Source organism: Petaurus breviceps, unplaced genomic scaffold, assembly GCF_028583685.1.
Source record: "Petaurus breviceps papuanus isolate PSGF00001 unplaced genomic scaffold, PetGlider_PUasm1.0 38, whole genome shotgun sequence".
Classification (NCBI taxonomy): domain Eukaryota; kingdom Metazoa; phylum Chordata; class Mammalia; order Diprotodontia; family Petauridae; genus Petaurus; species Petaurus breviceps.
The window spans coordinates 31,433,039-31,450,864 of NW_027186304.1; the positions used below are offsets into that span (position 1 = coordinate 31,433,039).

At 35.1% G+C, this 17,826-nt stretch overlaps 1 protein-coding gene across 1 annotated transcript in view; it reads right to left on the bottom strand.

Annotated features, from left to right (window-relative positions):
• Positions 1-671: 671 nt before the first annotated feature.
• The window catches only part of SMCHD1 (structural maintenance of chromosomes flexible hinge domain containing 1), a 194,946-nt gene continuing 177,791 nt past the window's right edge, over positions 672-17,826 (bottom strand). The window contains exons 43-48 of the mRNA XM_069099718.1: positions 16,487-16,596; positions 15,930-16,000; positions 12,902-13,073; positions 9,122-9,280; positions 8,782-8,896; positions 672-4,154 (exon numbers count right to left, since the gene is read on the bottom strand). Coding sequence (XP_068955819.1) covers positions 4,130-4,154; positions 8,782-8,896; positions 9,122-9,280; positions 12,902-13,073; positions 15,930-16,000; positions 16,487-16,596 — 652 coding nt within the window. The 3' untranslated portion in view covers positions 672-4,129. The remainder of the gene's footprint in view (positions 4,155-8,781; positions 8,897-9,121; positions 9,281-12,901; positions 13,074-15,929; positions 16,001-16,486; positions 16,597-17,826) is intronic.

A 17,826-nucleotide genomic window follows, 5' to 3' on the forward strand; every position in this document is an offset into this window, starting at 1 on the left:
CTGTTTCTTTATTTTGTTAAATATTTCCTCAAAATTTTGATATTGGTCCTCCCCCCACCTCAGGAGTTTTACATGCAGTGGGCCATGAATCTGATACCTCTGATGTAGAAGAAGGGTAGATAGTAAGGCACAGAAAACTAAAAGTTTCATTGTAGAAAATCAGGTGGGCAGGAGTAGGGAATTGTGGTATTTGATAATCTTATGGTAATTTGAGATTTAATGACAAAAACTGTATGAGTTGTCTTGCTAACTGTAGATTATTACCCATTTTTTTATCTAGAGCCAAAATTTTTAAGATGCTGCTAGTCTGATTTAAGGGTGAAGATTTTAAATTCTATATTTCCGAGTTGTGCCAACTTGTAGCATCAGTTACTACAGCTTGCCACCTTGAAAACTTTTCTACTTTTAAGTTTGCACATTTGGTTTGTTCCCAAAAGAAAATTATTTTAATAATGACACTCCTGAATTTTATGGAACTTAAATGTAAAGATAAAATAGAATGATTCATCATTAAAAAAATTATGTTTGATAAGAATCTATTTTTTTTTATTTGTTGCTCTCATAATAAGCTTAGGAAATTTGCCTCCCTTTCACCGCATCCATGCATATGTAACATTCGGTTTCAACATCTTTTTGGAGGGGTCAAAAGGACAATGAACAAGAAAACAAACTTACAAAAACAAGTACATCATAGTTTATAGGCAAAAAACAAGCATCTTTATAAACAATTATATACGTAATGAAGATTTTTCTTTTCTGCATGAAAATATTTAACAAGTGGAATCCGTGGGGTACAACTATCATATCCACAAAGTGAGCATTAATGACACTTTATTGATACAAAACTACATAGCTTTCAAACATTGTACTTAAGCGTTAGCCTTTCAAAATTATGTACTAAAAATCTAATTCTTTTTCTTTTATTTCCTAGTGACTGTGTGACCATGTCACAAAGGGGCTAAAAGTATAAAACAGAAATTTCTTACTATTTGGGGTATTAATATTTAAGTAGTAATTAAACATAAACCCACACAATTTTAAAAACCAAACATTTCCTTCTCACAATCTCTACAGCAATTGTTAAAACAGATGGTGCTACTAAATTCTTTTAATGAAAATTAAATAAATATAATTTCACTTTTACAAGTACAAATTTACTGTAAAGCTGCACAAAAATATATACCCAAAATGACACGAATAATCTGCAAAAGAAGTGATGGAAGGCTAGTGGGAGAAAATATGCACCAGAAGTTTATCTTTAACTAAGGGGAACAAGTTCTTCTTGTTTCCAAAATCCACAATTTTACTACTAAGCATCTTCATTTTGATATTCAAGAAATATTAGTCCAGTTTTCTTTATTGTATTTATGATAGATATTAGGTTTATTAGGACAAATACCATGATGAATATTCATTGGTCTGGATGGGTATTAAAAGAGCAGTGTGAACGCTGTCTTTAATGTATTCACCTCTGCCAGTTTTCTTCTTTTGTAATGAGAACTTAAGACTTTTTTAACTAATAGAAATAAAATACTGGTGCTTCTGCTTATTTTCCCATAATTAAGCCAAACTTCCATTAATGGTTCTGATACAATATAAATAAAAACATTTCTCCTTTCTTTTTACAATTTTAGAACACAATATATAGTATTTTAATACTTACACACAATATGACACTCAGTTACATTTAAATGCATGAGACAGAAACACTCTACCCCTTTCCCCCAGCAAATACCACTGGAAAAGAATGAGACCTTTCTTAACTGGATGGTAAATTTTAACAATCAAGTCTTGCACGACCATCGAGTCATCATTTTTCAAATTGCAATAAATCTTTAGACTTCTTTGGTATTTGGAAGTATTAATAAAATCTAATGTTTTTCAGCAATATTTAACTCCCCATACTGATGACACAAGATACCTTTTTATACTTAGACAAAATTTTAGGTGATCATGGGGGTAATTTTTCTTTTTTTTATTAATTTGTTTGTTTCCTTTTAGTTTACAGGATTCAATTCCACAATTCCTTGAGTTTCACATTTTGTCCCCCTCTCTCCCCTCCCCCCCATGGGCACCCCCTTAAATTCCAATTCTTTGCTGCAACAAAAAGAGCTGCTATAAACATTTTTGTACATATGCATCTTCCTCCCACTTCTATGATCTCTTTGGGATATAACCCTAGGAGTGGTATTGCTGGGTCGAAGGATATGGAATTATTTATAGCCCTTTGGGCATAATTCCAGATTGCTCTCCAGACAGGCTGGATCAGTTCACAACTCCACCAGCAATGCATTAATGTTCCAATTTGCCCACATTTGTCATTTTCCTGTTTTGTCATCTTAGCCAATCTGACTGGTGAGATGTGGTACCTCAGAGTTGTTTTGATTTGCATTTCTCTAATCAATAGTGAATTTGAGCATTTCTTCATGTGCTTATAGATAGTTTTAATTTCTTTCTCTGAAAACTGCCTGTTCATATCCTTTGACCATTTATCAGTTGGGGAATGACTTATATTCTTATAAATTTGACTCAATTCTCTGTATATTTTAGAAATGAGTCCTTTGTCAGAGACATAGGTTGTAAAGATTCTTTCCCAATTTCCCACCTCCCTCTTAATCTTGGTTACACTGGCTTTGTTAGTACAGAAACTTTTCAATTTCATGTAGTCAAAATTATCCATTTTACATTTTATAATGTCCTCTCATGGGGGTAATTTCTAAAGAAACTTTCAGAAGTTTTATTTTTGTTTTAGATATTATGATTCAGCACATAGAGAAAGGTAGGAGAATCTGGATGCCTAGGGTAAATGATAAAAAGCAACAAAATTCAGATTTTGGGGAAATAGCTCCTAAAACTTATCTTGGTCATAAGCAATAACTTGCTTATTCTTCTTGCCAGGTTTTAGATTTTTCTAAAGTCAAAGGAACAAAACTATAACAAAAGCTGAATATTTATCTATTATTGCTGTATTGATATGTAAATTTAAGCTGAATAGTTGAATAATTTTAGATAGTAAGAGTTGTTTGATATTACTAGCTTACACAAGAATAGAATAAGTCATTTTGCAATGGTTGTAACCACAATGACTTGGTGATTTCAAATTTTCATTCTTTTTAGAACAAGCAGTACCTGTTCAAAAAGAAGGAAACAATTGTTTTTAATTTTGCTGCATGTTCAGAGAGATCTAAAACCACACATTTTCTGGGATGCATAAATATCCCCCAAAATAACTCCTGATAAATACACAAAACAGCTGATTTTACTTGAAAACTGTTTTTTGTGAACAAAATTCCATATACCGTTACATACTAGATGGATAACACATTCTAAATGTTTCAGCAATGTTTTTTTACAGTAATATTTATTGCATGAATGCATAATTTTACTCTCCCATACCTTTTAAAAAAGAGTAATAAAAAATTACAAAAACAATGTTAATGTAGCATTAAGGCTGAGACTTTATAAAAAAAAGCATCAAGTCAAACGATTCTTTATAAAAAAATTGCGCACACTGTACATACTGTACATATTCAGATAAGCAGCTAGAATCTAAAACACTACAACATTGCATGTACACTGTGGTCACTTTTATGTTTTTTTGAAGCATCGTAACATTTGAATTACCAAACACCTGTGGATTTACATTCTTACCGTGAACTCTGCAATAATGGTTTCCTCTCATACCTTATAACACCTCATCTCTGGAGTAATTTCTCTAGTTCACAACAGCTGAAACATTTTCATTAAGTTCAAACTAGTCCAGTTTTTCAAAAAGTCTGTCATCATGAAACATCTCTCCACAACATCCATGGTAATTATACTGGAATTCAACATGTATTTTCTTCAGGATGAAATATTGCCTAATGTTCTCCTCTGACACATTTGCAATATATCATAAATGAGCAATAAGATGCTGGGATACTTCCAGTAAGACCATATTGTCCAACAAAATTCCCTCTTTTGAATGGATGCTTCCAGGCCCATCTGGACAGACATGGAAATTCATGTCCTTGGTACTTGAATTGTCCCCAGAAATATTCAGTCTGGTAAGTCACCCTCTTGGTCTCCTGAAGCAGAGCTGCAGAAGTGAGTACATTCTTAGTGAGACTAACAGTCCCTCCGCCAACTGTCACACATCTGATTTGGTTATGATCCTGGTCAAGGTGGAGAAGAAAATGTTAGGTTTTATGCACTACAGATTTATTTCTACTGAAATCCCTTATTGGGGATGCCCATCAACTGGGGAGTGGCTGAACAAGTTATGATACATGAGTGTGATGGAATACTATTGTGTTGTAAGAAATGATGGAGACAATTTCAGAAAAACACAGGAAGAATTACATGAGCTGATGTAAAGTGATATGAGCAGAACTAGGAGAAACATTATACACAGTAACACTAATATTTTGAAAACCAACTGTGAAAGACTTAGCTACTGTGATCAATGCAATGATCCGTAACAATTCCAAATGATTCATGATAAAAAAAAAAGTTATTCACCTCCAGAGAGAGAACTGATGCAATTGAAACATTTTTTTTCCATTTTCTGTATTCTTCTTGCTTCCCTACTACCATCACCACCACAATGTGGCTAATATGGAAATGTTTTGCATGACTCCCTATGTATAATGGGTATTTACTTCTTGCCTTCTCCGTGGGGTGGCAGAAGGAAGGGAGGGAAGATGAGAAGGAAGAAACCTTTTATCATAGCAGGAAATTTTTGGCTAGTAGAATTTTATCTCAATATCCATGCAAACTGTTGTGGATGAGTGTAATAATTTTCTCATACACATTTATGATGGTAAAAAGCTTGTAAACTACAGTGCAGAGCTAACTGTCAATTTAGCTGGAAAGAATAATAGCACCCATCCAGTTCTCCAGGTGTGATATCCTAGAGTGATCCAGAATTCTTCCTTCTTTCTCACCTCTCCACCACACATCCAATCAGTTGTTAAGTCTTGCTAGTTGAATCTACATCCACATCATGTCACATCTATTCTCTTCTCTCTACTCATACCAAAATACCACCCTTGTTCATACCTTTCCCTCTTGCCTGGTCAACTGTAACAGCTACCTAATTGTTCTCCCTACTCATCCTCACCCATTTAGAATCCATTTTTTGAACAGTTCCCAAGTTGTTATTCCTAAAACCCAGATCTGACTATGTCACTCCAATATTCAAACATCTTCAATAATTTTTAATTAAAAATTACTCAAAGATACAAACTCCTAAGTTTCCCCTCTAAAACCTTTCACAATCTGACCCCAGTCTACCTTCTTTCTTCCTTTTTGCTTTTTGGAGGGGGTGGAATGCAGGGCGATTAGGGTTAAGTGACTTGCCCAAGGTCACACGGTTGTTGTTTTAAATAGGCGTGTCAAGTGTCTGAGGCTGGATTTGAACTCAGGTCCTCCTGACTCCAGGGTGCTCTATTCACCGTGCCACCCAGCCACCCCTCCAGTCTACCTTTCATGACATATTACATATTATTTTTCCTTAATAAACACCATGTTCTTGTCAAAACATCCTCCATGCTATTTCTCATACCTGACATTTCATTTCCATCTCTGTTTATTTGCTCCATTTATTTGCCAGGAAGATGCTACTTGAGAAATGAAACATCATGACATACTATTATAAAACTTTCAAATTTAAATATTTAGTCAATTAACTAAAACATAATTATGAGCAATGTATGTGTCAATGGACAAATGATAAGGTTTTTTTTACCCTAAGTTGACTTTAAAAGTAAATTTTAAAATCAAAAGGGGAACTAAAACTCTCAGAAGAGTAGAATTTACTGGTTCTTCAGTAACTTAAAAAAAAAACCTGATATATTTAATTAATATGCAGAGTTCATGCTAAAGATCAAAACTAATAAGTAGTTTGATATTTCTCAGGCATAGTCTAACTCATTAACTTGATTAACATTCTATTTTCTGACCACAGATCAGATTTAAGAGCTACTAATCTCTCTTATTTCATGGCAATTCAACATATAGAAAATCTTTTTTTTTTTTTTCAGGGCAACTGGGGTTAAGTGACTTGCCCAAAGTCACATGGCTAGTAAGTGTGTCAAGTATCTGAGGCCGGATTTGAACTCAGGTCCTCCTGATTCCAGGGCTGGTGCTCTATTCATTGTGCCACCTAGCCACCCCTAGAAAATCTTTTCAGAAATGTAAGTGGGGAAGGAATCTTTTCTAAATGAGCGACAAATCCAAAGTATGGATTTTTCTTTTAGGAAATACTATTACTTTACAGGGCACACATTAACTTGGATAAGCAGTAATTTAATATATTAGAAAAATCTTCATTATAATAATATGCATAAATGGGATACTTTTTTAAAAAACGAAATACTTAAATAGATATACTATCTCACAGATTTTATAATCCCCACAAATGATGCAGATGCAACCTATCTATACTTACCTTCTACTATTGTCCATGTATGTTGCCCACCCAACAAACTGGAAGCCTTCTTGGCTTTCTGTTGACACTGAAATGTTGCCAGTAGAAAAGCATTGTGCTCTCTCCCCTCTTTTCACCCCATGATCAGTCTATCTTCCTATCATATCTTTCCTTGAGGAGATTTAAAAAATTCCTGTTCTTTGAAGTTCCCCATTTGTTATACATTCCAGCCTGGTCTTACTCGCTATGAACCCTGCCACTGACCTCCAAATGACTTTCATTTTAAATTCTAAGTTATTTTAAAAAATATGCTGATTTTTCCCCCCTGAAATCATGTGTTTACTACTTAAAAGGTCTATTCTTTGGAACTGTCTAAATCAGTATCTCCTTACATAAAAGGAATTACATTTGTATTATAGATTACTTTCTTATATTTGTGTTATAGATTACTTGAGAAAGTATATTGGAGTGGCTAGGTGGCGCAGTGAATAGAGCACTGGACCTGGAGTCAGGAGGACCTGAGTTCAAATCTGGCCTCAGACAGTTAACACAAAAACTAGCCGTGTGACCTTGGGCAAGTCACTTAACCCCAATTGGCCTCCAAAAAGCAAAAAAAAAAAAAAAAGAGTACATCTTGCCAGATGACATATTTGATAACTTTTACCACCCAAGAATCTGTGGCCCATAGGCTAGGAAGCACTGGTTTACACTGTTAGCTTTGGACTCTGAATTAGTGATACAGCTTAGTAACTCAAAATAACAGATCTCACAGGATCACATTGACCTTTTTGGTAAAGAAAGTTTCCTTACCAGATGATCTTAGATAAACATGTTTAGAGATCTAAGAATGTAAATTTCTTGAGAGAAAGAACTGTTAGATTCTTTTTATCTGTATTGCTAGGATCTATCTAAGATGGTGCCTGACACAATGATGGTGTCTGATAACTGCATGTTGACTAATAAGAAAACTAGAAAAGTGCTATAAATGTTTCTATTAATAAGTTTAAGATTCATTCTCTGTAAATATGGTACACTACTACATACTGATATGAATTGCCAGTTTTCTTTATTTCCATAATACCCCCCTTTCAACTACCTATACTATCCATTTCCAAGCCATATAAATATCCCCTCAGGACAAATGTTTTCTTTAAGAACAGCCTTCCAACCAAAAGAAATCAATGGAAAGACAATAACAACATTTAAAAATTTTTGTTAAGACTATACAGAAACACCTGCTTAGATGTAGCTCACTGAATGACAGATGTGTTCCCAAAAATTTTTTATAAAAGTATTTTTATATAATGTGTGGAGAAGAAAAAGTAACATACTAGAAATAAAGAGATTAGGTTTTGTTATTAATGAAAAAAATATTTAACATCTCTTTGCTCTGTTTCTTCAGTTAAAAAAAAAAGCTGCGTGATCAAAATAGTCGTTTCAGGATAACAAATATCTATTACTTCATGAATCATTTCCTCATTAGAATCTATTATAACTCAGAGGTATGTTTCTGTGGTAAAAATTTTCATCACCAGGAAAACAACTTGGCTGATTGCCCAAAAGTGCCCTGCTTGTTTCAATGCATGTTAGACACTTAAGAAAATCTTCACTAAAGCAGAGCAGTGGGGGCACATAATACTCACAGTCAGCTCCAGGGACCACCTCATGTGAACATCCCCTTACATATCTTTTAGAAATTGTATAGACATTTAAGTATTTAGTATTTAAGCGCTGAATCAGTCACTCTCAAACAAGTCTCACTGACCACTTCAGACATGAGAGAGTCCTATCGGTTTGGTTAAGTCAAATACAATAAATGAAGAGACATTTACATTATATTCTTGAGGACAAAAGGTCAAAGATGATTCTGTAGCTTACAAGACATGAAATCTAAATGGCACCCAATTCACTAAGCCACAATTATGAATTTATAAATTTATAAATGTCAATGTACAAAGAATCAATGTACAAAATGGTTTGGATTGAATTTTTCACATTAATTCAAGTAGGTTGCTGATTCTAATAATTAGTCATTCTGTAAAGCAGAATCCACCATGTTTGGAGGAAAAGTAGAAAAGTAAGGTGGGGCATTCAAGTATTCACAAAAAGAAATCAAAACAGACTCTCTGTGTGATTTTTGCTAAGTTATTAACCACCACCACCATCACCACAACAAAAAAAATTCAAAGAATCAGAACGACCCAGGGCAAGTGGAGCAATGGGATTTAAGTTCTTCATTCTCATTAACACTTCCTCTTTTTCCTGCTTAAGATAAAGAAAACATCAATTCTATGCATCTTGCCATGAATTGAGTCAATATGTATAACCATCACTATTAAAATCAAATTAAATTGAAGGAAACAAAGACTTACCTATTTAGTTTTTTTGTCGTTTCCCGTCTCATTCTTTTAGGAGGGATTGGGCTGTCTGACGTATTGAGTTTAGCTGCCTGACGGACTAATTCACATTTACCTGTTGGAGTCATACCTTTAAAGATGGAAAATATAAGATTATAACCAAATTGGCTATAAAATTCAGAAAAACACAAGTCTCAAATCTTACTTAGTTACAGTGAAGGGATTTAAGGACCATGTTTGGGTATCTTGGAGGTGAATTATCTGTCATCACCATCTTTTCCCACTATACTGAGTACTCTTAGAATAACATAAACCTCCACTACAGAATAAGTGTTAAGAGAAAATGAACACATACCAAGTTTTTGTTCTATTCGTTCCAGATTTTTCTCCTGTTCACTAAGCTCCTGCTTTTTCTTCTGCATATCTGGAGTATTAAGGTAGTCTATTTGAGCATTAAGTTCCTTAGTCACACTATTGAGTTTGCACACAGCTGATCGATACTGCTGAAGAAGATCTACCAGAAAACAAAGAAATCTAATGAAAATATTAGTAAGGACGGTAACTATTTTGACAGATTTGTAATCTCACTTTGGCAAATGCTATTTTTTTCTTCAGATCAAGATCCCTCCACTCCTCATTGTGGACAGCTGTCAAGATTTTTTTCTTTGAGGAAGATCCTTTATAAAAAGAATTACTGGTTGGGGGCGGCCAGGTGGCGCAGTGAATAAGAGCGCCGGCCCTGGCGTCCGGAGACTCCCAGGATCGGTTCCAGCCTCAGATACTTGGCATCCACACAAAAAATAACTGGCTGTGTAACCTTAAGCAAGTTACTTAACCCCAAATGCTTTTAGGAAAAAAATTACCGGTTATAGTGCTATAACACTTTTCTAGTCTACTAAGGGGGGAAAAAGACTTCATATATACAAGATCAAAAGAAGTGCTATTTTGGGGGGCCTGGAACAATCTTATGACAGGCCCTTGCTATTGCATATATGCTACCATCTCCTGACAGGCACTTTCTTTCTTTTTTGAAACTAGCTGAAACTTACATCTCCCAAGCAATCTCCCTGTGATGTCAGAGGTAAAAAACTAATCATAAATATCTGAAACTGCCCCTACCAAAAAACAAGTGATCCTCTGTTCATCCTTTATCTACATTGATACATGGCATGACAATGGGAATGTTAAGAACTTGGTTTAACAATGAACAAAGTCTTGGAAGCAGTTCTTGAATGAATATTGTGGCTTCCCTCTTCACTGCCTAGCATCCAAGGACCCCCTTCTCTGGATTCTAGTTTACCTCTATTCCACTAGTGAGTGCAAACAAACAGATCCCAGGTACCCTCCATCTTCTAGATTCTGGTTTTATTCCTTGTCATCATTTTCCCTTTATACTTAGGCACTTCCATACAGGTTAAACTGTGTTCCCATGTGAGTATAAAGGATCATTTAATAGATCTATTGCTTTGTATTACTGGTCAATCTAAGGCCCTTTAGCTTCCAACAATGGACTACTATAGAATAGAAGTGACTATTTCAGATAATCACTACTGACTGTATTAAGAATGAACTTACAAAAAAACCTTTAAATATCTATGATGGAGTTATTTATTAATATTATATTATTAATTTTATTATTATATTATATTCTAATAACAATAAAATTTTAATTAATAAAATTAATATTTAACAAATTAAATATATATTAATATTTATTAAAATATTTAACTGGCAAACAAATATTGATATGAACACAGGACCATAGATGTACAACTGGAAGGGACCTTAGACACAGAGTTCAACCTCATCATTTTATAGTAGAGGAATCTGAAGTCACTTGCCCAACATCACACAAAAAGTGTCTGAGGCAGGATTTAACCAAAGTCCTCCTGAACTCTAAGTGTAGTATCCACCAAAATGCTTACACACGTGCTGAGGCATGGGAAGTTCATTTCCCATACCCTCAATGGCCCCAATTTGTCATATTTTTAAATAAATGGATTTCTTTTTATAGCGTTTTCATGTTGTCTCATTGTCAAACTGTCAACTTTCAATTTTTGGTCCTGTCAGTGTGACTATTTTTGTACCTCTCCCTGTCTCCTCTGACTTGATGCTTGTAATCTGTTATTGAAAGAGAAATCAAAACATCAAATTTGTAACTGTGTAAAACAGATGTAAATAAAGAGCCTGAGTAAATGCCAAATCTTTCCTTTCTGCTTCCTCTGATCCTTTTAATCCTGTCTCAAGGGCTCTTGTATAAATAAAATGTGTGAATATTTAATGTATGGAATGTATCAAGGGAAGTCAAAAAAACAAATAAGTGTTTATGATATAGAAGATACTGAGCTTAGCACTGGGGATACAAAGGACAGCAATAATAGTTGGTGATCTCAAGAAACTCATTCTAAAGATGGAAACATACAAACAACTGTGTATAGAACAGACAGACAAGAGCTCAAGAAGGATTTTAAAAGCCAAATTAGAGAGGTAGAAGATAAACTGACCAATTATTTTAAAATTACAATTCCCAAAATAGAAAAAAAAATTTCAGTGAAGAAAACAGCTCCTTAAAAAGTAAAATTTGTGCAGTGAGAAAAGAGGTTCAAAATCTAACTGGAGAAAATAACTCCCTAAAAATAAAATCCGAACATATGGAAAAGGAAGTTCAAAAATTAACCAAGGAAAATAATTCATTAAAAATTAGAATCAGTCAAATTGAAGCTAATGACTCTATGAGGCATCAAAAATCAGTCAAATAGGGGTGGCTAGGTGGCACAGTGAATAGAGCACTGGCCCTGGAGTCAGGAGGACCTGAGTTCAAATCCGACTTCAGACACTTAACGCTTACTAGCTGTGTGACCTTGGGCAAGTTACTTAACTTTAATTGCCCCTCCATAAAAAAAAAAAATCTGTCAAAAAAAACCTAAAGAATGAAAAATTAGAAGAAAATGTAAAATATTTTACTGGAAAAACAACTGACCTGGAGAAGAGGGCCCATAACATTCTGGTATGGGCCCTCATTAGCTTTTGCCTGGATACCTGAAATAGTCAGCTGGTAGGTCTGCCTGCCTCAAGTCTCTCCCCACTCAAAGTCATCCTGTGTTCAGCCACTGAAGTGATTTTTTCTAAAGCACAGGTCTAACCATCTCAAACCCTATTATTTGCCTTAAGGCAAATACAAAATCCTCAGCCTGGACTCCAGAGCCTTTTATTAACTAGCCTCTCTTGTTATTTCCAAGTTTCTTATACCTTCCCACCATGTACTCTTCAATAAAGTGACACTGACCTCTCAGCTGTTCTCCATCTCTCAGCTCTGGGCATTCTCTCTGGCTGTACCTCATGCCTGAAATGTTCTCCTTCCTCATCTCTGTCTACTGCCTTCCTTTAAATCTAAAATCCCCTCATCTTCAGGGAGGCTTTAACAGCCTCTCAATTGCAATGGTTTGATTATTTCTTGTTTATTCGGTCTAGAGTTTTGTCTGCTTGTTGTTTCCCCTGTCAGACTGTGGGCTAACTGAGGGTAGGGGTGGTCCTTTCCCTCTTTCTGAACACCCATCACTCAGTACAATGCCTAGCCCATATGAAAAGCTTAATAACACACCTCTCACTCACTCAGACACAATATAAATGGGAAGCAATATGAAAGGTAAAGCTTTATGAGTTCAGGGGAGTAGGGAGAGATGGGAAAGGCCCCTTGCAAAAAGTTTGGGTTTCTTGGAGGAAGCCAGGAGGTAGAAGGTTAGAAGGGAGAGAATTCTATGTATGACAGTCAGGTAGTCAGATACTTCTTTTTTCTTTCCTTCTTGTTCCTGGCTATATTCAAGATAGCTGGATAAGTGATCATGGAGTTGAATACAATGTTATTTTATTATCTGGCAAAGAGGGATGGTGATATACAAAAGGAACTAGTGATAGATATAACATAGACAATATTTCAATAAATTACGAGGGTGGAAAGATGAAAGAAAAAGATATCTCCTAGTACTCAAAGCTGAAAACACAGGATGCCAACATCTGGCATCAAACACATTTGTATAACTACTTCATTTGTTCCGTTAGAATCTCACATCAAATTCAACATTTAGGCTCATTGTTTATACCATAAATAGATAATTAACATAGCTAACAGACTTGCCTATGTGGACACTCAGGGTCTGATAAAGTCTTGGAAGTGGGGCACCAAATACCATCCCACGAAGTTTGTCCATTGGAGGAGCTTTATTTTGTAGGCCTCCAAATTTTCCATTACTTCGAATTCGATCACCTTCTCTTGTTAGCAAAGTAGGACAATGGGTGATTTTAACAACCTATTGTGAGTAAACAACATTATCAATAAATTATAAAAAGATAATGAAAAAAGTATTTATTAAATTTCTCTGGGTGCTGAGGGCATACACGAACCTCTCTCCTAGGTAGGAGAATGGATAGCACAATGGGCCTGGAGTCAGTAAGACCTGAATTCAAATCCAACCTTAGACACTTACAGTGCAACCCTGGACAAGTCACTTAACCTGTTTGTGCCTCAGTTTCCTCATCTGTAAAATGGAAATAATAGCACCTACATCCTAAGGTTGTTGTGAGAATCAAATGAAGAAATCATTATAAAGTACTTTGCAAACCTCAAAGCATTAAAAAAAAAAGAAGAGAAAACACAAAAGTCAAAGTTATAGGCCTCCTATCAAGGTGTCATTGAATCATTAATGAACTCTCTGAGTTCATCCATTTCATCAGAATCAAAACTATTAAATTTATCCAGTATTTTTCCATCTTTTCCAAAAGGCCAGTATGAAATATTTTAGCACTGCACTGCTAAAAACCTAGGTATTTAAAACTGTTGAATTCCTTAATCTATTGATTTAGTAATAACCCCATCCAAAAAGGAACTGATATTATTCTAATATAAGGGATATTTGATGAAACTATATTGGATCTTTGCAATCACGCTAGAAGCTCATTACCCATTTCATGAATGACTTAATCTGTATTTTTCTGAGAAAGCAAAGTCAAGTTCACTGGACTCTAGTCTTCAGATTCTATTCTCTTCCCTTTGTTGAAAATCAGAATACAATTTGCTCTCCTCTGGTAGGGAAATACTATTCTTTTAAACTATATCTTTTAAACATTCTAGCCAGGGACTGATCAATTAGGGCTGCCACTTCTTTGGGAGGGGAAAAGGGAAGAATAATAAAAAGTTACTTTGGTAGTAACTAAAAAGTAGTGTAAGCAAAATGTATGAATCTAAACTAACACTGGGAATGAGGGTAGAAAATCGTGTGCTTGGAATTCATTATGAAAGAAGAGTAGACAGGACTTAGCAAATGATAGGATATCGAGGAGGAAAGGGAAGAGTCGAAGGACACTATTTGGTACCCTTAAAAAGTTCAGAAATTGAGATGGGGAACCTGGATTTGGGTGAGGATAAGGAACTCAGTTAAGAATCTGAGGTAATAGTAAGCCAAACGGACAAATCCAGAAAGCAGTTGTGAATGTTGAACCATGGTTCAACAAAGTTGGAGGAGTTAGAAATATAAACTTAGGAATGGTCTGCATAAAAGTAAGAGCAGAAGCTCTGGAAGCAGAAGATGTGGCTAAAGGAAAACAATCACATTTAGGGAAAGGGGAAAAAAAGATAAGGAGACAGCATGTTAAAGGCTGTAAAGAAGACTAACAATTGAGAAAAATGGCAATAGATTGGGTTAATGAAGGCCACTAGTGACATGCAAGAATGCAGTTGCAGTAGAAAAAAAGAATGGATGTCAGATGATTAAAGGGAGAGGACAGTGAGAAGAATGAGATATACAGTATAGTAGCTAGAAGAGGTAAGTTCAACAGTAATAATATATCAGTTAACCTAAGCCTGCATGCCCACACTATGTATGTGTGTGTGCATACATGCATACTTTAAGGGAGACAGCATAAAAACAACCATAAATAAATGAGACAGAGAAAGATTGGAGATATTCTTAGAGGGAAGGAACTATCACTTAAGGGAGTTAAGGAAAGGGTTCTTGAAGAAGGTTGGATTTTAGATGGTACCTGAAGGAAGCCAGGAAAGCCAAAAGGCAGATATAAGGAGAAAAGAGAATTCCAGGCATGTGAGCCAGATAGTAAAAAGCCCAGAGGAAGTGTATGGAATATCTTCTATAAGGAATATAAAGGGTCCTATGTAAGAAACAGTAAATAATAAGGAGGGCAGTGTCACAAAATCTCAGAGCCTGTGAAAGGGAGCAAGTTGTGGAGAAGACTAGAAAGGTAGGAAAGGGCAATGCTATAAAGGATTTTGAATGCCAACAGAGGATTTTATATTAGATCTGATCTTGGAGGTTCTAGGGAGATTTAGGAGAAGGGAGATTTAAAGTAAAGGCCAAACAACAGGCTATTACAACAGTCTAAGTGTGAGATGATGAGGGCCTGTACTAGTGTGGTGACAGCCTATGAGGAGAAAAAAGAGCCTATACAAGAGAAGATGCAAAGGTAGAAATGATAGGATTTGACAACTGATTGTGTAAGACAGCTGTAAACCTAGGTGAACTGGAAGGATGTGCTACCCTCCTAATTAATGGGGAAATCAGAAAGAAGAGTTAGTTTGGGAAAAGATAAAGAGTTCAGTTTGAGACATGTTCAGAGTTTAATCTTTCAAAGGCCTCCAAGGCAACTCATATACTGATAAAGAGTTGTACTGAAAGAATGAACTTGTAAGGCATTTTAAATAAAATACTGTATATGTTACAGCCCATATGTAGGATTTATATGTGGGCATGCTATACATACCCATACATAATGGGTCAATCAAACCACTCCCATAGAATAAAATAATTTTGGATAATTCCTTCCTTTGACCCTTGAAATCAAGGTCAAATTATCAAAATTCAAATCTCTTCCAAAATGTACTAAATTATTTAGTCTACAATATTTACAAGTATAGGAAAGACATAATGTTATCAGACCAGACTTTCAAAGTGTATTGACATTTCAAGTATTTTGAATGGTGTTAAGTTTTTTTGCATTGTTTTCTCTCAAATTGCTAATAGGATTGATTGTCCCATAACTGTCTTAGATAACTGTGAATGGGTCTGTTTTTGCATGTGAACTGCAAAATCAATTCCTTAAAAATGTAATATAAAGAGACAAAAAAAAAAAAAAACTCAAATAAATAAACATACCTCTTTTCTATAATGGTTGGCAGCATCCAAATTGTCCAAAATGATGGTATCTCCTAACAGCATCCCAAACACTAGAACAGAAAATTAATGAAAATCTAACTTCAAATTTTAAGAAGTTTCCCCATTAATGTATTAAATTAAGGACAAATGAAATATTTTCTTTAAGTGAATATGCTAATTTTAATAACTATATTAAATATCTTCCTCCCAGACTAAGAATGACAAATAAAATTGCCAACAATTAATAATAGCCTTCCATAGACAAATTAACTTTCTGAAAATTAAAAGTATGGGGGTGGCTAGGTGGACCGGCTAGAGGACTGGCCCTGGAATCAAGAGGACCCAAATTCAAATCCAGCCTCAGACACTTAACACAAAAACTAGCCGTGTGACCCTGGGCAACTGACTTAATGCCAACTGCCCTCCAAAAAGGGGGAAAAAAAAAAAACGAAGTATGAATTCACATAGTACTGCTAAAAAAGACCTGATTTGGTATGTAATATATTTACCAAATAGATAGCTTCTGTCTCTATCCCTATTGAAATAACATCCTTTACCTGTTTGACAATGATCAGTATTGTCTGGAAATGTTAACAAATCTCTGGCAAATACTGGATTACCAATAGGTCTGAAATAATTTTTTCCATTTCGTAAATGAGGAAGAGGCCTGGATGAAAAACAACATATTAGAGTTTAGTTTCTCTCATCATTACTTTGAAAAACATAATGAAAAGCTAAGGCATTTAAATTTGGTCACATAATTAACTCCCTAATATTCACATATAAACTTAACTCTGAAAAATTTGAATCTGGGTTGGTTAAACTGAGTGTTTCCCAAACTACTGAGGAATACAAACACTAATATTAGAAAAATGTTTATCTGCCCTATCTCATCTTCTACGAAGTTATAGATAAAATTAATCCAGAAAAGGCCATATTAATAATTTGATCATAGATACTTTTTTAAAGACACTAGTTTACAATATATGGTTAAATCCTAAATTAGAGTTCACAATCTTCTCAAAATGTCTAAGGAAGCAAGCTCAGCACATACAGCCAGGGGGCTTCCCAAATCTTATGCTAGATTTAATCTAATAATTTTTAATTCTATACTATACTCCAAAGTACTACAGGGTACGAAGACAAATATCCATCACCTCTCTCCTTTACTGGATACTTTTTTTTAGACCTCCTCATGTCTTTGTCCTTAAAGCAGTGCCCCTGACCTTATTCTTTTCTTTCATGTCACCCTGCTATTTAAATTCATCTTCATGGCTTTATTATTAAGTGTGTACTGCCTATGAAATCTGGACAGTATGCCAGTGCTATGCCAAGAAACTAAATTTCTTCCATTTGAATTATGTGAGGAAGATTTTGAAGATCGACTGGCAGGATAAAGTACCAAACACTGAGGTTCTTTCTTGAACTAAACTGCTAAGTATTCAAACTCTACTTCAGAGGGCACAACTACAATGGGCTGGCCACTTTGAATGCCAAACATATGCTTGCCTAAAAGACTATTATAGAGAATTCACACAGTGCAAGTACTCATGTGGTGATCAGAAGAAGAGATACAAGGACACTGGTTTCACTGAAGAACTTCGGAATTGATTGTGTGACATGGGAGATGCTGGCACAGGATCATCCAGATGATATACCCCCATCAGTGAAAGTGCTGTGCTCTATAAGCAAAGAAGAACTGAAGAAGCTCAAAAGAAATGCAGAATGTGCAAATTTAAAGAATCTGCCCCAAATGTTTACATGGACTATTTGTACCCACCCTATGGTAGAATATTCCAAGCTCATATTTGTCTGATGAGTCACAGTCAGACACACTATAACCTAATCATATCATTTTGGCCCTCTTCAAGAATGGAGGACAATAACCAATCAAGTC